Source organism: Gymnoscopelus microlampas (assembly GCF_963454915.1).
Source record: "Gymnoscopelus microlampas genome assembly, chromosome: 12".
Lineage (NCBI taxonomy): Eukaryota > Metazoa > Chordata > Actinopteri > Myctophiformes > Myctophidae > Gymnoscopelus > Gymnoscopelus microlampas.
Window position 1 is genome coordinate 25048680 of NC_139949.1, and position 22506 is coordinate 25071185.

Consider the following 22506-nt stretch of genomic DNA (forward strand, 5'->3'; position numbering starts at 1 on the left):
TTATAACATTCGTGCTTGAATACTGCAACAGTATCCTCTATGGCAGTGGTTCCAAAACATTAGAGAATATCACAAGAGAATATTTGTCAACATTTGTCACTATCTAAAATAGCAGATCTACGCTCACAACGCATTGTGAGTATGCAGATTGACTATTTTCGAATAGCCAAAAAATATTTAAACTGTTCCTCATTTTGCTGGGGACCCCCTGGAAGGGGGAGAACCAGTGCTCTATGACACCACTGACAGAGTTCTCAATAAACCTCAATATGCACACAATCATCCTACAAGGCCCTATACAACCTAGCTTCCCCTTACCTCTCCAACCTCATCCACCATCACAACTCCCCAATGCCTCAAGTCCGTTGATGTCAACATCCAGGACCAAGTGCCAAACCTGGGGTGAGGGGGGGGGGGGGGGCAACAGCACTAACCCTAACCATGCTACTGACATCATACTGACCATAATACTGACCATGAAATTGACATGATACAATACAAATAAAGCTTACAATTGAATTGGGTGTGGGCGGTGAGGGACCTGGATATTGGATCGGGGCACTAGACCAGAAAAGGTTGAGAAGCACTGGTCTAATGTTTAGACACTATCATATGAAGATGAATGATTCAGTCTCGTCTTGCAAACATTTAAAGCAAGCCGAGGCCTCTTGCAACAATACATTGCCCTGACGTTATGTGGCCGACGTAAATTATTTATGACAGGAAAGCTGTGATATTGTTTAAATGGGCTACAGCATTGTGTCAAGTAGGGTTTACTCCAATTCATTTTTACCAGGCCTCTGTTTGGTTTTCTCCTACCTGAGCTGTAGCTAACATACTCCTCCATGTTGTCATGCTCCAGCCGCTGCAACCTAGCCACCATTGACTATTATTCATACATCATTCATCAATTATTCTTCTGATCTCTCACAGACTTAAAAAAATAGCACACACAAACTTCTGCTGAAATATTAGAAGTGAGATTTATTAATCACAAAAAAAAAAGAATGGTTCAAGATTTAACAAAACACCAGGCCCTAGGAGGACATTCTACTATACAGTATACAAGTTTGGTTCATAAAATCATGATCTCAAGATTCTGAACTTCTTACAGTACATGGTTACATGCCAATCCCCGCTATCACAGAAAGCAGTTTATCAATTAGATGAATGAAACTGTACCCTTCCAGGTTTGGAGGACATTGGTATGTTTGGCAGTTATTATTTGGCTTAGCTTGCCCCTTAGCACAGGAAAATGTATCTCTCACTGCTTGCTTACAGTATGTCTGGAGTGGAGATGTGAATCTTATCCTAGTCCCTTCTGCCTTGCTGCATCCAACAAGAGAGTAGACACTTTTGAGGCCTTTCATTGGGGTAAATGTAGGCCTTTGTACTGTACATAATGCTCTTTCACTTTACTTTACTGTTGACAAACTTTGTGGGTAACACTTAACATGATATCTGCTTCATAAACAAGATAAAAGAACTTCATAAAACAGCACATTCTGAATACTCATTTCATTATTATGCCAGACACATTTATGCAAACTTGATTGCCTCGTGACGTGAGCCAAATAATACTGTTTTTGTGTGTGAAAATGTCACTCTCCACTTCATATGCCAATAGACAGAATCAAATTGCCATTAATATGTGTTTACAAACCGAAAATCACGTAAAGTTTTAACACTTTGTATATTTCTCTTCTCTTCTAGTGCTATGTGTCTTTACCAAAAATAATTCCTGCTATGCTTAGGCACTAATATAGTTCTATTTCTACCTCAATGAAAAAAGAAATAAAGTTGAAGCGTTCAAATAATTGAAATAAGCTATTTACATCATATTGGATATGTAGTGAGGGTAAATGTTATGAATTTACAATTTGTGGTGTCATCATTCCTCTCAAACGCCATGCTTGTGTCATACATGTAAAATAAACTGTTAATACTTTGGTGTATTTTTCTCCAAAATATACATAGCAATGTACAAGTGTGAAATATCGTTGTTTGTTTTGGTCAGTGGCTCTATTGTAATGGCAGAAGGCACTTAAGAGGAATGAATTGTACAAATGACAACCATCACCTAGTGGGCGGGAAAACACATTTGTGTGTTTGTACCTCTTCATAATATATTAACTTGTGGAATAAACTGTGATAACAATTACACCCTGCATTACGGAGGGCCTCTCATTGTTCCTAATTTCATGTCATAAATGAAATTTGCTTGGGAAAACAGTTGAGCGATGTTGATAACTTCCTATGTGTAAACACTGGGCAGATCGTCTCCACCATGACCGCTCTTTGATAACACTCAACATGGATTTCGTCTTGTAGCACATTCATAGCATCTACACAAGAGCTTTACAGCAGCAACGTGGCACGCTCGTCCTCATCACGGTGTGGAGGATGTGATATACGGCTGGGCGATATGGACAAAATCAAATATCACAATATTTTGGACCAAATATCTTGATATCGATATTCTGATGATAATATTGTATTGTGACTTTTTTTATCAAACACTTTAAAAAATAACAGACAAGCTGCTATATCTGCTATATTTGTCTATTTTCAGTAATTTTTGAAAATTCCAATAAGGATAAAATAGGGCTTAAGTGATTAAAACCAGTGAAAAAAGTATGCTACTTAATTACCCTCTGAAAGCTGATTTAGTTAGTATTCATGAATTAGCAATGTACAGGTTCGCTCTTACTCAGGTGTTATGAATGTTTTATGAGAGGAAGTCCACGTAAAATATTACAGTGATCTTTTGAGTGTTTGAAATGGAAAGAGTTTCATATTGCCGCAAATAGGAAGTTTTACATTTCACCACTTTACACATAAAAAAACTATATACAAATCAACACAATTGTTAACATCAAACCCTGTATTGTTATAATGTAATATTGAACGTACTTTTGACAGCAAAACCCCCAACCTGGACAGTATATTCAATATATACAAGATAAACAGCAAGCACAGAAGGACACTTAAAATCAAGAAAACGCAGCACTGATCGTGTAGTGTTTCACAGCATTTGACTGGCACTCTTCAAAGCTTCTTACGCCTGATTTATACTCAGTTGCGCGTCTGTGTCGCGCACCAAAAATAGCTGATCTACAAGGTCACAATGTGCTGTGCTGCGACGCGTTATGAGCTTATAGATAGACTATTTTCGGTGCGAGACACCGGCGCATAACAAAGTATAAATCATCCGTTACTGTCTAAGACTATCTACAAACATTAACATGGAGCTCTCTTGCAATAATGACTGGGATATCCCAGCAGAGAAATAAAATATGTAAGACCGCTGATCAAGACCCAAATCTTGATATGCTCATACTGTAAATGTCATAATCCGTCAAGCTCCGTCTTTCATTTGCAAAGGTGTAAATGCTTACGGGTTGATGTTAAATGGTTAACATGTTAAATATCTTTATCCACAACCAAATAAAAAACACATGTTAGTATTTTACAAATATTTAAAAAAGTAAACCTTTATCTATAGGCATTTTAAAATATATTCCATCAAAAATAGTCTGACAAATTTCAACAGTAGAAAAGAAATGTTATATAAATGACAAAAGGTTTGAAGCAAAATGTTTACTGTAAGATATTGTCATAACAGATTGACTTCAGAACAGAATGTCTTCTCTTTTTTTTTCCTGACAGAACTTTCTTTTTTCTCTCAGTTGGTGTTAAACCTTTAAAAACATGCATTAATAACTGTAAATAAAGAACCCCATAATTTAGCAAAATGTGTCATTTTGTGGTGATACGGACATCAAATGATTTTCAGTACCAATCTGTGTATCGGACAGTGGGTAATAGTTTTTACATACTGTTCTCCTGTGAAAACTTGTCACCTTTGGCAAACTTGAATTGTTTCATTTCAGTCAAGCCAAGAACTCAAGGCACAAACTGGGCAGCTCACTGGTTAAACAGCTTCACGAGTGCAGTCCAACATATGCCGTTGACTCCTAAGCAAATCCAGCTTCATCTTCCTCGTCCTTTTTAGATGACAAATGAGGATTTGTGTCGGAAGTCACCCTGCAAAAGATATAAAGTCACATTAGCCACTTGTTTGTTTGGAACTGTTGTTTCGAAATGTATTAAATATTTATGACATTTTACTGCATATGGCAGAAACTTTATTTTATTATTATTTTCAGGTGAGAAGTAATAATAATAACAATAATAACAATAACAATAATAAAAACCAATCACAACACTTAAATGTTGATGATTGAACAACTTTTTTTAGAGGAATCTTTTGTTTGTATTACTCACCTCATCCTCTGTCCTGACATAATCCACTCCATCTCCTTTAGCCGGGACTTTGTAACTGATAAGACACCGAGTAAATAATGATTAACATATTTTTTTCCTGATATAATATGCCATAAATACAATAAAATTCAAATGTAGCCCGTGAAGGCATTAAAGATGTCTTACTTGTTTCCTGTCTGTTTTTGGCTGGCAAAGTAGCCTCGCTTGTATGCACAGCAAATACCCACTGTTATACATAGGAGCACGACTACCACCACCAGCACTCCTAGGATAATCCCTGCGATGTTAATGTCATCTGTGGAATGACAAGCGGAACAAATTATAATTGAGAAGGCTTTGCTGGAATTCCAGGAATTTATAAAAGGCAAGCTAAAAGCTGATAGTGAATGAAAATATTCAATATTTAACCGAACGTGAACATGTGGACAACATGAAATTCAGCATTTTATTTTACCCTTGCTATTCAGCATTTGTTTTACCCTTGCTATTACCCTTGCTATTACCCTCATATATATATATACACACATGCGCGCGTGCGAGTGCACACACACACACACACACACACACACACACACACACACACACACACACACACACACACACACACACACACACACACACACAAAAAATCTTTCTGTATGTAAAATGTGCTAACTGCCTGACACACTTACAGACTTCCATCATTTGGGGTCCACACTCTGCATGTCCCGCGTCATTCTTAGCTCTGCAGTAGTACTGTGCACCGTCCTCTTTTCTCACCGCACTGAACCTCTGTTAGATAAAACACAATACATTTGAGTAATGATATGTCATTATGTGATGAAGTCAATGGAATGTTGCACTCGCTGTTTTAATGCTCCTAACCATGTGTTTTATTTGAGATAGATGGGACAATGACATTTCAACATGCACAGTTTTCATCTGTTTTGTCCAGCCCCTAGAAAGATATGTGTACTGTACAATACTGTACATGCACCAAAAACCTGTCCAATGCATTTATTTATTTCCACAGGTTCAATACATGTTTTTTCAAAATAACTTTGATGTACTAGGCTGTTTCATATTGTGTGGCCCATCTTTTAAGTCACAATTATTAGAGCCAATCTCAATTATGTTTGCATCATCGTTTCCATTTATCAGTATAAAAACAGTTGGATGAAATGAACAGAAATGTCATATTTCCATCATTATTTTCACATGGCTGTTTTTTACCACTTTCAACCTGGCATGCCTATTGTGGGCAAAACAAAGATAGCAGAACTACAAGCTCACAACATGTCACATTGCGACAGTTATTAAGTATATTGCCTGTTTTTGCCATAGTACATTTATTATTGATTATTGGTACCGAACATTGTCATCTCTTTGTGTATTTCAGTAATAGGCTTTGTATATTTAAGTTGCAGTGTTTGTCATATCTGCCCTGTGCAATCTTCGTTTACAAAGGCTAAAATAAAACAATACAATTATTAATCATCACAATTATTTGTATGACAGTTAACCATCAACTATAAAATCTGATGATCGCGACAGCCATAGCCACAGACCAGATCTGGCCATGCCGGGCAGCAAGAGAGAATTGAGGAATGTGCAAGCGAGGACAGCAGATTCCCCTCATGGCTCAAGCTCTGTCGCACCATCAACTGTCTCCCCAAAATATCTGCCCCTATCCCTGAGTGCCAGGCCCTCTATCTCCACTGCCCCGCCCCGCCGCTCAAAGCATGCCCTTGTCCAAACAAATGCACATTGCATACTAACCAGAGTTCCTGTTTCTGAGTTGAGCGTGTACGTTGAGTTGAAGAACTTTGGGCTGGTCTTTGGATCATCTGGAATCTCCTCCTTGTTTCGGAACCATTGGTACTGGGACTTGGGGAAGCCCTCTTCCTCCACGCAGCGTAGCTCTGCCGACTTCCCAAAGGGCACCGACTTTGGGACGCTGCATTTTGGCATCACTGGCTTTACTGTGATGACACAAAGCATAATGTAGTCACTGTGCGGAACTTTCACAGAGAGTACTGATACATGTTGAGGAGACCTTGACGGGTCCATGTTTTCTGACTCATGCCAAGCAGTGCAACAAAAACACGTAGCGCTTGCTTTCTTTAGCACTGCAATTCAGAGCAGATGCAGTTTCAGAGGCTTCCCATTATAGCCTAGAGCACGCCTTTGCAGCTGGGCAGGTCCGGTCACAACGCATCCTCCTATGGAAGCCAACGAGTTGCTATGACCTATAACACGGTTTCAGCTTACAGCATCCAAAGCATGACACACCAAGCTTTTTGTCTTTCATTCTTCATAAAGTCACAATGACAACAAATCTTTTTGACTGACTACGTTTTGTATTGGAAGCTTAGGAAGAGCACTCTCACAGACACTATTTCATTTGAGAGGGAAGTAGCTAATCTATTGTATGTTGGCCCCCATGTAACACAAGCTTAATATGGCCTTGGGTAGTCAATAACACTGGCAGTCAGTCATAGTTTTGTAAAGTCCAGATGAAACTTCTGTTTGACACTCAACGTGTGTTGGGGCAGTGTTGATCAAATATGACTCAGGATTATGTTACTGCATTGCCTATTTATTTTTTGTTTGTAAACGCTACTTTATTGTACTGTAAAATGAGATTGTTTGCTACTTGGCCGGCAAAAAAAACAAGCAAAAACCAAGCCCCATCCAACTCTCTATGTATGTGCATACTGCTACAGACACGTCTGGGGTCTTTAGCAGTATGAATGTTAGCTCTGTGTCGCTAAAAGTAGAAGACATAGTCATAATATTGGTAGAAATTGGTTGGTGGATGTGGATGTTGACATACATTAAGTGCACAGCAAATGTTGTTTTACAGGAAGAAATCATGTTTGATTTTTTATATAAAAATACAAAACAATGGATTATTATTAGTATTATTTTGCATATATCTTGAGAAAGAATACCTCTTACGACCAGGCTGATCAGAATCTCGTCAAAGGACTTGATATCATTGGGAGCTGTGACCTCACAACGATAGTCTGCAGTATCTGATCTTGTGGCATTAGTTATCACTAATGTTGCAGGCTCTCTGATCCTCGCTCTATTCTCCAAATCACCTGCAGGAGTAAAACAAATATATGATAATTAAAAACATAACAATACAACACATTTACAATTAATAGTTAATTTCCATGGTAGAATGGGTTTTCATTTCACTCTAAAATGTGTGCATTTTTGCACATTACCTGAAACTTTCTTGTCAAAGTACACATAACTGGGTTCCCCATTCTGTATCTTCTTCCATTCAATTCTGGGACTGTTTGTGGTAATGGACTCGATCAGACAAGATAATTCGATTGCTGCAAGAGAAGGAGGAAGTGAGATCATGGCAAGAAATTCAGTCAGGATACATCTGAGAGAAGACAGACTCCATGGTTTCATTTAAAGTATCATATCAAGACCAATGACAAAGCAGTCTGTAATTGTCAAATTAGCATTTGGCAGGAAATTTGCCCATTAGCTCTTACATTCAAACTCGTTGGTCCATGGTGCCTGCTCGTTTGACTTGAGTATCACTGCTAACACATTGACGTAGCCTGCAAGACATGGTAGAGGGAAAAGAAACATTAGTTTTGATGTCATATTACATGAATGACCTTGTGTTATATTGAAAATAACTGACATTGTTGGTTGGGCTGTGTATGCCATGCAGTGTCACCCCCAGCCAGGAAATGTTTCTGACTTTACTGAATTTTCACAGACTAAATGAAAAGGAACGCCAATGACGATATAAAAAAAAAACTCATAATAAATGGGGGTTTGATTATAACAGAACGTTTGTTTGAGCCTATTTCTTTTTACAGCCTAATTAACTTCATTTCAAGGCAATTTTTGAACAAGACACATTTGTTTCCCCTGAAATCCACCCTGGGTGCTACAAGAGATTTCTCAGAGGTGGCCTCGTAAATGTAATGGCTGGAGCCAGCGGTCATCAATATGTCGCACATGGACAAAATGTGTCTGTGGCAAAGACTTGTCCTTGTCCATGGCAAATGTTTTGATGTTCTGTTTTACACACCATTATATTGTTCTTATTTTGATCATAATACCGAATTACTGAATGTCTTAAAGGAGACACACCATGAATTTTTTTTTTAACATTCAGTCATTCATTCTCATTTCAGAGATTTTCAGAATGGGCGTGTCTGAACAGGCCATCTCAGAATGGCAAGTTTGCTTACCTCACCAAACTTTCTGCCCATGTATTTTGACAGACAGAATTGCTCAGTACCGCAGTACAGCACCCCCCTAGCCAACTGGACGTTTTGGTATTGCAGCTGAAAGTGCTTTATAAGCCTGAGAGAATTGACTTGGGATGAGTATATCTGAGTGTTGATTTAGGCTCAAACCTTTTGAAAATGGTTTGAGGGACATACACCATATGATATTAAATATCAAATATTTTTTTAAAATTCATGGTGTGTCTCCTTTAATGCGTTTCTGGTAATATTATTGTCCGGTCATTTTGTATGTCCGTGAAAAAAAAAAATGTTGACAAAAATGTCCACCACAAGCCAACATGGCGATGACCCCTGGCTGGCACTGCTCCACTGTTGTCACCAGAGATTTAAGAGTCTCCTGCCGATATAGCATTGTGAGATTTATTCCTTGATAGAAGTCGAAGCTATTTGTCTGAGATTCTAAGAAGATCCTATGTGAATTCCGTAAAGTTTCGTTTTCACATAACAAACAAGCACCTCCCAGTCTGTCATCAACATGTTAATTCTCTTTCATCCCAGATTATTGTGGCCTTGTTACCTTCCATTTTTAGTCTTGTTGGGCAAACAAATGTTTATGTGTTGCAGGATGGGGGTGCTGTTTCTGTGCACAGTGGAGAATTGTGCAGGGAGGCATGTGGCCTTCAGGGCAAGCTCACCATGCCAGTGGCTCAGTCAGCCGCCTGTCTGCCTGGCCCTATCCTCTCTCTCTCTCTCTCTCTCTCTCTCTCTCTCTCTCTCTCTCTCTCTCTCTCTCTCTCTCTCTCTCTCTCTCTCTCTCTCTCTCTCTCTCTCTCTCTCTCTCTCTCTCTCTCTCTCTCTCTCTCTGCCCCCCCCCTCTCTCTCACACACACAAACAAACACACACACGCACACGTCCGTCCGTCTGTCTGTCTGTCTGTTTGATGCAGCTGCCCATGTGGGACTAATGGTGCAAGAGCACCGTGGAACGCACTGTGTCGTTCTGTGACAGAGGGATAGGGCCTTGGGAAGGGGGCACTGCTGAATCATCATGACAGCCCGTGGTCCACATACAAATCCCCCAAAAGTCACACAAGCAAACCAGAAGCACAAGAACAGCTCCAGAGACGAAAGCAATGCAACAGCTCATGTAGAGAGACTCACATACACTGATACACTGACGCTGCTGAGTGGGTTCCACTGCCAAGTCCTGACTGAAGTGATCCTCATCTTTTCTGGTGGATTGTTTCCAATACTGACCACTTAAACAATTGGCTGCTAGATTCTTCCTGCAGTGAATGTCTGGCTTCCAACAAATGAGCTACTCAGGACATTTTTGTAATTGTTTACCTCATGGGACTTAAGTGATAAACCTTAACCGCCCTTTGCTTTCATTATAGCTCTGACAGTGTACTAATGTACTAATGAAACAGTAACACTATGCATTCTGAACCGAGGGCACCACAAATACCTAAAACGATGTTACTGACATGCTTGTTTATCTCTGTACCACCACGTTCTGACCACTCTGGTGCGTTATCCAAATAAACTGTTCATTGAATCAAAACAAGGAGGGTTGCACTTTGTTTTATTTTTTTGGATAGGCGAAACGTCACCTTGAAAATTGACTTTTAATTCTGAGTGCGACCCTCCTTGTTTTGATTTATTGATATGCTTGTTCAAATTTGGAAAATATATGCACATGAGCCAAGAAGTAACTAAAATATAAAGTTTTGCTGTTGTTAGTGCCAGTGGTGCAGTATTAGTTGTAGTTGTAGTAGTAGTAGAAGCACTTATGGCAGTAGTAGTAGAAGTAATACAGCACTAATAGTTATAGTAGTAGAAGTAATGCAGTACTAGTAGTTGTAGTTGTAGAAGTAATGCAGTACTAGTAGTTTTAACAGTAGAACTAATGGCAGTTGTAAGTAATAGTAATAGTAAATAATATAAGTTACTACTTGTAGTAGTAAAGGTAATGACACTAGTAGTCGAATCTACTTAAATGTATAAGAGCTTTCGCCTGATTTATACTTAATTGCGCGCCAGTGTCTCACACCAAACATATGCGATCTACAAGCTCACAACACAACACATTGTGCTGCGATGTGTTATGAGCTTGTAAATGGGCTATTTTTGGCCTGAGACACGATACACAACCAAGTCAGACAAATCAGGCTTTAGTCATCCACAGCCTCAATCAACCATCACCTTTACACGCAAACAGTGTCTGTCTACTCTAGGGTCACCACCTAATGCAGACAGGGTAAGCTGATTAGCAAGAGGTCTCTCTTAAGATCAGACCCACAGATTGTTCTTACCCTCTGTTGGCGGTAGTAATACCACATGTACAGTAGGCCATAACTAGGTCATACCTTAGTTAGCCGTACCGTTAATAATGTATGGAAATATGTCACTGTTGGTATATGAATGAACCTTTTAGACCTGAAACCATCTTCACCTAAATCTGCCTGAATGTATTTTAACATGTTTAGCATAGTTTGGTTCACATAAATAGTCTGTTTTAGATGCACATAGAAAATAATCCATCACTTTTAGTATCAAAGACGTGTTGAAAGACTTTTATTGATGCTGACTTTGCCATGACAAAATACGTGCATGAAATGCAAAGCGTCAGATGCTTTCAATTTATTTATTGTTAAAGTTCATTTTTATATTTCATAATATATTTGTGCTTTGCCTGTCGACATGTGCTGGCGTAAGCGAAGATGACAAGTTAGAGCCCCAAGAGCAATCACTCCAGCTCCACTCCACAACCTTTAAAAATATCCTCGACAACTTTATAAAAGTATTTTTAAAAGTCACTGGAGGTGAGTATGAAACTCATGGAGCGTTACGTGTAAAGATCTGTAGGGCATCTTTATTGTTAGACATGGATCAGTACTTCTGTTCAGAAATGTGACATTCAAAACACCATCCATAGATAGATAGATACAATAGATAGATACAATAGATGGATACAATAGATAGATAGATAGATAGATACAATAGATAGATACAATAGATGGATACAATAGATAGATAGATAGATAGATAGATAGATAGATAGATAGATACAATAGATAGATACAATAGATGGATACAATAGATAGATAGATAGATAGATAGATAGATAGATAGATAGATAACATTCTCAGTAATAGAGAACTATGATTAACCCATTAAAGTGAGTGTTTAACTGAATCTTTTGTTTTAAAAATGACTGACGCAATGATGTATTCCCTGTCCACCTCCCTTTTCCCTACGGGGACATTAGTCTAGTAGATTAAGGTGCCTAAGTGAGCTAAACAGCTTGAGAGGTCTGCCCTGGAAACAGCTGTCCAGGAAAGAACATAAAACCCCCTAAAAAATAATGAATTCTATAGCTTTAAGCTACATCCACACAACCACAAGACCTAAACCCTGTAAACAAGAAAGAAAAATACTGATGGAGAGTATGTTGAAGACATAAATACTTCTCATGGTTTTCACATGTTCACATGTGACAGTTGACTGGCTGCATTCAAATGAGGCTGGATAACAGTGTTGCCATGTCCGCTTATTATAAGCGACTTTGGGCTTCTTTTTCTGTAAAGTTTTTATTGGTAGTTGTGGTGGCTTGCAAGTGCAGTTGCTTATTTTGGCTTGTTTCCAAATGTTTCAATTATCATTTAAACCAGTGGTTCCCAAATATTTTCATGTCATTTGTCCGCTGACCACCATCTGAAAATGTTTTGTGCCAGGGAGCCCTGTACCGGATTTGTGTTGTTAGAATTTCAAAAATCTTACCAATTATTCTACCTTTTATTTCAAGTTTTTTTTTTAAATAACAAGCTCACAATGCGTCGCATTGCGATTTTCAAATAGCCTATGTATATACAGTACATAGATTTAAAGTGCTCATGTGGCCTAGTCGCTTCTTTTGGGCTTGTTTTCCTAGACCAGGTTGCTTATTTCTCTCTGCCAACACTGCTGGATAATGTTCTAGCAATGTTTTCACATCTGCACTGCAACATGGATGGGCAGGGGATGGGTATTCTTTTCCCCCAATTGCCCAAATGCCGAGTGGCAATATCTCATATCTCAGTGAACGATAAAATACATGCTTTCCCTTCAGTCTAAAGATAGGAATGGGGAGGAAAAAGCAGCTGTTAACCACTTTCAACCGGTGTCCCTATCTTGGGAATTGCAAGGTGAAATTATAAAAAAAAATGTCCCCCAAAAATCCAAAGAATTCCAAAATGTCAAAGATACGAACATAGCACAGAACTACAAGCTCACAACGTGTCATATCACAATTATATAGGGTTTAGGTGGTTAAGATTACACTACAAATAAGGCAACAGAGCTCATATAGTCCAAAAATAACTGAGACAAGTCATTCAATATTTTAGGTATTAAAGAGGCCTGACTGAGGAACTGATACCGCCTTCAGCAAATCCAAAAAATATATCAAATGTTTTGTTATTTCTTCTCTGAGACATTGGAAGCAGATTGTGTTTACCATGCAGGTTGATGTGGATGAAAGCCATGTCTGAACATTCACATCTAACCCTGTATTACTGTTTACTGTAACCAGACACTATTTGAAAGTGCTGCATGAGATATTTCATAGAAGCGCTTTGTTTTGTATTTTACCTCGACTGACCTTCTAAATCAGTATTGCTTACAAAAGCTAGCCTCTGCATTCCAGTATTCAAACAAACAAAACACCCATACTGTACAAACTGCTTTTTGAGCAGAAAGGTCTCCCCAGGTCAGGGTGGATTACAGTAGATCTGGTGTAATCTACAACAACACACAATCCCCTGCATCCCCCTGAGCCATTCACACAAGTAAAGCAGCATTCCTGACCGGGCAATATCAAACAACTGGAATGGCCATCGAAATATTCAAGTTGGATCTCTGATGGTCAGTTGCACCTGATTTATAATTGGTTGTGCATTGAGTCGCATATCAAAAATAGCTGACCTACAAGCTCACACAAGTTTGAAATTCAGCCAAAGTTTCGGAAGTGCTGATCGTGTCCTGTGAGACTGGTGATTCCCATTCTCTCCACTCTTTCCTGTGATCTGCTCTGTACACTCATCCTGTCCATGTCCTCCCTCTTGTCCCCTTAGAGAGCGTCAGACTGGCAGCCCAAATCAGATTTTGGCCTATCTAGATTAGAATCTGATTGGTTTTGATCAAATCTGAACAGCAAAGCAAACACATGGAAATAGATTTTTGCAAATCAGATTTGAGCCACATTCCTATAGTTTAAATGAGATACAAATCTGATTTCTAAAGTGTGTCTCGGTCTGGACACTCTGATACTGCTGCCGGATTTAAACGTTGTCGTATTACCCTGTCGCTCGGCAAAAATAGCCGATCTGCGAACTTATGAGTTTGTAGATCTGATATTTTTGGTCAACGACACCGTCGTACAAAAGAGTCGTTTGTCGTTACCTCATTACCACAGAAAACAATGCACATAGGTCGACAGTGTCTGAATACACAAATCCGATCTGATCACTTGCAAAAAAGTGTGGACACTGGACAGTCAGTCCTTACGATGGGTTCAGAGAAAGAACCTGGTTGCTTTATTTCTCTCACATAATCTGCCAACTGTGAACACCAATGTTTCAACAGTTTGCAGTACCTAGGCAGAGTACTCTATAAGTGGTGCATTTCTCATGCAGTTTTGCAGGTTCAGATCCACTACAGTCATCACACAGAATGCAGGTCCGCATGGGAGATGTGAGTGTGTGTGATGTAGGTTTATTGGCTCTCCAACCAGGTGTTCATTGACCTACATATATGCCATGTATTTCTTTTCTCTGTTCCCGTCTCTTGTTTTGAATTCTTGGCAGGACACAGCTGTGTCAGAGCTGGCAATCTGCATCAAAGATTTCTTTTTTTTTAATCTTCAGGCTTTCTCTCTAATCTTCGTGTAATGCCCTGCTAAAACCCCAGGTTGTACATTGTGGAGTACCATGATACACGCACTCGTGCAAGAATAGGATAAGATCTTGATGCCTGCTCTATAGTGTAGCTCCTCAAGGGAAATGCGGCTAAATTTCCCATAAGGATGTTCTGAAGATCCACGAGTTGAAGCCGATGTCATAAATAGAACGCTTCAATTAGCCAACCTGGTGATATTCCCCGTGGAACATCTCTATACCTACTGTAACGCCTACGCAGGATATTCCCACGCCCCTTTGGAAGCTGCAGAGATCAAAGTGTGCGCACCTGGTTCTGCAAAAACATCATCAACCAGTTGCTATCCTGCAGCCCCCTTTTCACGTGTTAGGCTGCTTGAGCCGCACACACTCATTTAATGATCAGAAGCACAGTATTGCTTCTGAACAGTAATTCAAACTTTGTTGTACGGTGAAAATAGCAGATCTACAAGCTCACAGGCTGTGAGCTTGTACACTGGCTATTTTCGGCCAGTGTACAGTGTATTGTATGCGACACCGGCACGTAACAAAGTATAAATCAGGCTTATGGCTTTGTGTCAGTGGATGAAATATTGCTGCCAACGGATCAGATAATATCCTCCATTATTATTAAAGAGCTGCATTGATTCAATTCCCAAAGAAGAAATTGCGTCTATTCACCGACCAATCGGGGCCAAAGGACCAATTAATTCTCCTCCCAAGTTCAACAGCTGTGATTTGATGGGGGTGTCCTCGGTTGCTCCCTCCCCAATACTGACCATGTTAAACTGGGCTTGGCTCCAATGTCTCCCAGTAAAAACACTCGCTGTGTCTGACTCTGACTAACCTGCCATATTCACCAATGATAACACAAAGGTCACACCTCCTGTGTTTACTTCTGACTGATATGTCTTTAATGGCTCATAAAAATGTCAAGGAGATAATAATATATTATGTCAGCTGTTCTATCCTATATCATACACGTACTAGCAGTAGATACTAGACCTTTGCAAAGGCGGAGCATGAAACAATGCCTGTGCAAGGGCACAGACAGAGGACTTATGTATGTTACATACATATTCATATACATATAGTAAGTTAACATTGCATGAATAATTCGGCCTAGATGCCCGTAGCATTTATTCAGCCAACAGCCTATTCCAGCTTTAAACATAAAGTGACATTAGCATAGCAAGGTAAGAATCCACAATAAGACGGGTTAATTTGAAGTATAAATTAACTCTATCACTGTTCTTTTTACAGCAGAAAAATTATCTAGCAAGCAGCGTGTCAAAATGCACAACTTATATTTCACCACAAACTAAGCTGCCAGTCCAAATTGGAGGGCAAAGATTCTAACAGGGATTCTAAAATGAGTTCACTGGCTCATCATTCTCTAATTAGCCTTCAAGTGCAAATGCATGACGCTGTGGTTCTTTCTCTCCTGCCATTTCAGCTGGTGTTGCCCTGACCTCACCGCTCAAGTGTGGAATACTTTGAGTAAAGGCAGTCAGAATTCCATCTATGCTATACAACCCTAAAGAGGCCATACCTACTCAGTGCCATAGAGGCCCTGCCAGAGCCAGCATTCAACTCTTCTGTGTCAATTAAGTGTGATTAAAATGAAATCCATATTTGCTAATATAACCACATAAATCAATAGTATATCGGTTGTATGTGTTAATAACTGTAGAGCCGTGCCTGCCTATATGGCTTTTAGTTAATTTACGATAAACACATTCTACAGGAAATAGGCCGATCCAAGTTTGCATCTTCTTCTTTTCTTTTTCTTTTTTTTGGTGCATTTCCTGGCCAGAAATCCTCTCCATTTTCGTTTGTATCCTCAAATGACTAAATGACATAAATATTTCAGGAAACCTAGATACTTCCCTGCCCACTAGAAAGGGAAGCATAATAACTGCCTGTTGCCCTTTGCAATTCATGCTGTGTTAAGAGGCTGCCAACTCTCCTCGTGTATTTTTACACTATTTTTACAATAGTGTTAAGAAATTACTGATGGAATTTATCTGTGTAAATATTTATCTTCTCGAGTAAACTAGGTTACAGTTTTTGGCACTGCATGCTTAATCATGTAGGTCTGTTTTTGGTCACAATGCTCAAAGTTCAGTGTGAGCCCCGAGCAGAATGTGGCAAATCACAGACAACATATAAAATTCAATGCACATGCAATGTACTTATTCAAAGTGAAAGATTATTTTTTTTAAATGGAGAATCAATTGTAGTACACCCAAGCCCATAGATATTTGCACGGTGCTATGTGTGGGCTACTGTATGTGGAAGGCAATCAAAAAATAGACAGGAAGCTGAACATCATATTTTTCAGTAACATCCTCTGATGTCTTGCATGTTTTATACCCTCAGAGATGCTAATTTCCATTTGATAGAACTGTACGTCAGCTGGGATACAAAGCCTGACAAATTAATTCATAAGAGCATTCCATATTACCATAAGCTTCTTTCTGAGAGACGATTACAGCTAGATCCTAGACAATGGATTCTCTGGTGCTCCAGTTCCCATAGCAATATTCATGATATTTGCATTGGTAACTGGATGCCCTTCCCCCCACCGCTGACCAGAGCTCCAGAGAGGATTCCACCTGTTTGGCCAGTGGTGGGAGAAAGTGGATAAACTGACCTCATCACTTTTCCTTGGTAACGGAAGACAACCCCTCCACAACACAAAGACCCCCCACCTCCACCCATCACCACCACTACCAACAACAACAAAGACCCCCCCCCCCCCCCACACGGAGGGAGTGTTTTTAGGGAAGGAAGAGTGACCTCACGTCGTACCTTCACAGCTGTGCTCGTCCAACAGTGTGTGGACACAGTCAAATCCTCAGTGTTCATTTAACCACGTGAACCCTAGCATCTGTACTCTGAGTCTGAGGTGAACATTCAGCGCATTGCGTTACTGATATATAAAACTATATCAAGTTTTTTCTTTCTTCTTTTAATGGGATCAATGCTTTCACAGGGGACATCACCTCCCCATTGGCTTGAAAGGGAAAATAAGTTTTGGAACTGTGCCTGTGCCACCTATATAATCTGCCATCCTTGTAGTGCACCTATATATAGAGCCCTTGACGCAAAGATAACGCAACCTCAAGAAAGCAAATACCTTAGACACCTCCAGCTGCTAAGCAAGTGTCACCACGTCGGATCTGAGAAAGAAGACAGAGCCCAAGTAGCTTGTGACAAAGTGTGTATGTAAAACATGTACAGTACTATAGGCAGTTACTGTACAATATACAGTATTAAACCAACATACGGTAAATCCTGCAGATGTGCGTGCAGATGAAAAGTCACTGTCTGTATAACAGGAGGAGTGACATGTTTAGAGGAAATAGGAAATAGTGACTGTGTTAAGTTTCCCACTTTACATGTGTGCTAAAACAAACAAGTTATCTATTTCCCCCCCCTTTATAGAACATATAGTTGATAACAAACGTGTGTACCTATAGTACACACGTTAGTATGGATTTCACCCTCTTGTTAATGCCAGGAGTCCATGTCACAGAGAACTGAGAAGGTGAGTAAATCACTTTGCTATTCCAAGCGAGGTAATAACATATGAGAGTATAGTATGTAACCGGGTAGCATATAGAAAGAATATAATTTTCAATGGTGTAACAGTAAATTAAAATGTGAAATCTCACTTCACCTCACATGACACTGTTGTCAGCTTATGAGGACACCACACAGCTAAGGGGTAATTTAGCTTTGGCTACAGATATGGTTATTGTTGCACAGTGATGTTTATCATATCATCATGATAGGTCAGGTCCAAATGTGAGCAAAAATATGTATATCATCGCTGACGGGCAGAAACCTTGTATCTCCATATTTCAATTATGTTTTTTCATAAATTTATGTCACACAAAGATAGCGAAAAAAGCCAATGTACAAGCTCGAGCTTGTAGATCTGCTATTTTTTTTAAAGTTTGAAAGTGATAATGAAAGTGGTTATGTGTATCTGTGAAGTTTATAAATATTTAACCAATGAAAAGTATTAACAAGAGCTTTTGACTAAATAACTACATTGGAACCGTTTTGGACGTAGAAGGTTTCCGCCCCACATGTCTATTTTTTTCACATTCCTTTTGCATTTTTGGATACCAAGTGGTCAGACTTGTACTGTGATTCCAACCACAATCCGCAATCCGCAGAACAACCTAGGTTCACTACAGGCCAGAATAAAGTAACAAATTCACAGACATGCAGCTACAGAGACACTTAGCACCTGATGTGCTAAGTTTCCAAAACAAAAACAAAAATACCCTCTTTTTTTTTGGATTAACAACAGCGTGTGAGGAGTAACTCAAATCACTACACACAGTAAAACCAAAAGTAATCGGGTTCGTTCAAATTGATGTCCTGAGCACAAGAAGTATACCCAGTGTTATTTATTCATTTGGGCTGTTCCATCCCTTGTGTACACTAATTCTGCCTGGCTAGTAGTTGCGCCTCAGTATCAAGGAGAAAGCTCATTTGCATTTCATTTTTCAGGTGGACTCAAACAAAGTTCAGCACTCCCCGTGAGGCCTCGTTGTCCATTCATTTATTCCACATTTCCATATGAGGCTGCCGTAGGCCGTAAGCTCAGAGGACATTTTCAGCCGTGTGCTTTACTGCTGCTGAGCCCTCTGATGTAGGCAGGGTCAAAGAGCTGGGCCTGGACTGAGCCAATGGTAGACTGGAGGGGGTAGAGGAGCCAGCCCATGGTGTCACCAAATGCCTGGGAACCTGTCACTTTGTGTCAGTGTTAGTGTCTGCATCTGGCCCGCTCTCACTTCATCCTCGAGCGAAGTACAACTGACTCTAACACAGGACTGGTCCCGAGCAGTATAGGAATGGATCTGTGGCTCTTCTACCTTATGTACTGTGCCTTTAGCCCGCCCCGGTGCAATGGACTGTCACTTCGGATTTGGGGCCTTGTGTAGCTGCCGCGATTCTACTCAGAATAGTTTGTATGTGCACAAGTGACAGAACCTGCTTAGATCAAAAGTATTCTGATCAAATCTAATTAGTGCAAGGCTTGTGTGACACAATTGCTTCCTATTACCTCCTACAAAGCAATGTAGCAATTTATACGGTTGGCATTGATAGCATAGGTTTCTGATAAGCATACAGCATTAAACATAAATAAACCTACAATATGTTTACTATCTGCAAGGTTATTCAGTGGAGGCGAGTCCAGACAAAACTGGTAACACCTGATGTATCTGGATAATTTACATTCCCTAATAAACATGTTTCCCCCCCTCCGCTAGAGGTTGGTGGGGGATATTTAAAAAACAATACTGCCCCTACTCATTTACTCATTAAGGTGACCCAGTGCCCCTTCCTAGCATCACCATTAAGCAACATTCACAAAATATCTCTCAAAATCTAATTTCGGATTGATTTCCAATCAATTTGCTGAGCACATTCAAACTCCCCAGAGGGTGAACACTAACCACTTGGGTGACCTCATGACTTTTCCTCTAGCTCATCCTCATGTCAAAATGTCAATGTTGCAAATTACAAACGCAAATTGTAACTGTAACATTATCCACTGTTAGAAACTTGGATACAAACTAAATAGGTTATAAGCATTGTGTGACACAATTGCATACTGAATTGACGCAACAGGACTCTGTTAATGTGCAAAGTAATTTAATATAAGTTCAGCAACAAGTTGCTGTTGCCTAATGATGTACTACATGGAATACATGACAGGAATTCTGCAGACTACTGGTGCTTTTCCATTTTATAGTCCCGACTCTACCCTTCCTTTTTTAGAAGCAGGAACTTTTTTTAGTACCCCCCATATGTTCCAAGCAAGCTGAGGCGGTACCACATGGTGATTAAAAACGCTGCTTAATTGATTGGTCAGAGAATCCACACAGATGCACATCCATGGACGGACTCCATTTGCATTTTGTACTTCTCTTTGTGACGATGTCTCCCGTGTGTAATTGCTGGTGTGTTAGAAACCTGCGAGAATCAATAGACTGCCATGTGTTTGTACGTGTTTGTTGTAATAATAATGATTAACTCTGAGAGAAACCATATGTACCCTTTATTAGAATTAGCCTTCTGCTGCTCTCTTTACCTTAGTGTATATCCATTGCACTTGTAAATATAGCACAGAGCAGATTGGCCATGGTTCACCCTGACATTAAGTTTAGTTATTCTTGTAAATATAAATGTCGATGTGTGTAGCAATAAATGGAAAATGTTCTTGCATTTATTTAGTTCACAGCCTCTTGCTGTGTTCTTAGACCAAAGAAAGGGGCATTCAAATTTTAAGAAATGTTTACACTAGATGTTTACACTTATGAATCAATGTTGAGCAACTGTCCTATTTCTTGCCTAAATGTTACTAGAAACAGTTTGTGTTGTATTAAAGTAATCTCAATCTTCCAAAATTAGACTGTAATGGCCGTTTAAATCTGAGCTCCACTGCTATTTTCTGCATTTGTTATCATTACAATGAACTCTGGATTGGCCAAAATTGCCCCTTGACAATCTAACTATTAAAGGGTAATGTTATGCTGTGAATAGCCTTTGAAGAGAATATTGTTGGGTTCATTCATAAAGTCATGTGAACATCTTGGCATGGGGTTGATCAGATCCTTGTGCCTGGAAAAAATAGTACTCTGTTTGTTGTCACACACTGCCCTGTTCACATGGGCTTAACCCTCACGGAGGCAAATGAGGACCTTTGTTTTGTGACACAGTTCCAGGCTGTAGGAGGAGTGAATGAATGCTAATTGATCAGAACAATGGTTGATGGCTATTGTGTCTAAAGAATAAAGACATTCCACATATGGAGTGGGAAAACAGACCTGAACCTAACTGAGACTAAAATGACATGGGAAAACTTTGTGGAGAACATGATAGGCTAATACTTTTGAACCTTTTGAGCAACAGAGAAGGAGCGAGTGTGTTCCAAATGTTTAATAATAACAGTTGCGTAGTCCATGCTGCTGATTCAAGCATTTTTTTAATAGGATAGCTAACTATATTTAAAACTGCAATATCAACATTTTACCAATATTTGTAACACCAGAATCTTCCCATGGGGACCAAAAAAAGGTCTATATCTATCCATCTATCTGTCTGTTAAAAACACACACACACACACACACACACACACACACACACACACACACACACACACACACACATACACACACACACACACGCACGCGCGCACGCGCACACGCGCACACGCGCACACAGCTTGCTCTCTGGCTCTCTCTCTCCCTCTCTCTCTCTCTCTCTCTCTGTGTGTGCAATTCCTCTCAAATAAACATTCCCCCCCTCGAGCACGCTCGCTCACTCTCTCATTCTGTTTTGTAAGGTTACTTTTTAGATCTCAATGGAGATATTGCAGGCTTGAACTGGATGGGGGGACTAAATGGCAATACATTTGTTGTTGCGGGCAGGAGTGGCGCGGTCCCAGCGACCCTCCCGGTGCTGTGCTCTCATTGGCTGTAGCACGGATCTCCTCACAGAGTGATCGTAACCCTATTCATATTGTATGATGTCCAGTCAGCGACAGAGCCAAATATCAAACGTGCTAGATATCTAGAAACACTCGGGAACGCATCGCAGAGCGCTGGAATCACTGCCTTTCACACACGACGAGCGAAGCCCGATCTTGCGCCAGGTCGTGGGTTTTGTCGGCGAGCTCCAAAAAAGGAGCATAATCGGCATAATCGGACCAAATATCTTGCAGTGTGTATTAGCCCTTAAGTGGTTATGGTGTCCGCCTGTCCGGGCAGCTCAGTCGGTAGAGCACTCGCCTTTGAACTGCAGTGCATGAGTAGCACAACTTGAGTAACTAAGTACAGTAAGTCGAATAAATATCCCATTTTTATTTCCTACAATTTTCCCAAAAAATATTATTTCAAAAGATTTTAACAAAGAAATCTAAATGTTTCAGAAATGTAATTTTTTTATTTTTTTATTTGAAATTCCATAAAAATAGTAAATAAGTACAAATAGAAGATCTACAAGCTCACAACGTGTTGCATCGTGACGCGGGAGGCAATGATTTAGTATCAACTTCATTTCCAGCT

At 39.8% G+C, this 22506-nt stretch overlaps 1 protein-coding gene across 1 annotated transcript in view; it reads right to left on the minus strand.

Moving 5' to 3' along the window:
• Positions 1–964: 964 nt before the first annotated feature.
• Positions 965–22506, minus strand: part of jam3b (junctional adhesion molecule 3b) — a 39233-nt gene continuing 17691 nt past the window's right edge. Inside the window, exons 2-9 of the mRNA XM_084074044.1 lie at positions 7785–7853; positions 7503–7616; positions 7221–7373; positions 6046–6248; positions 4959–5058; positions 4453–4582; positions 4288–4342; positions 965–4047 (exon numbers count right to left, since the gene is read on the minus strand). Of these exons, the coding sequence (XP_083930170.1) occupies positions 4012–4047; positions 4288–4342; positions 4453–4582; positions 4959–5058; positions 6046–6248; positions 7221–7373; positions 7503–7616; positions 7785–7853 (860 nt within the window). The 3' untranslated portion in view covers positions 965–4011. The remainder of the gene's footprint in view (positions 4048–4287; positions 4343–4452; positions 4583–4958; positions 5059–6045; positions 6249–7220; positions 7374–7502; positions 7617–7784; positions 7854–22506) is intronic.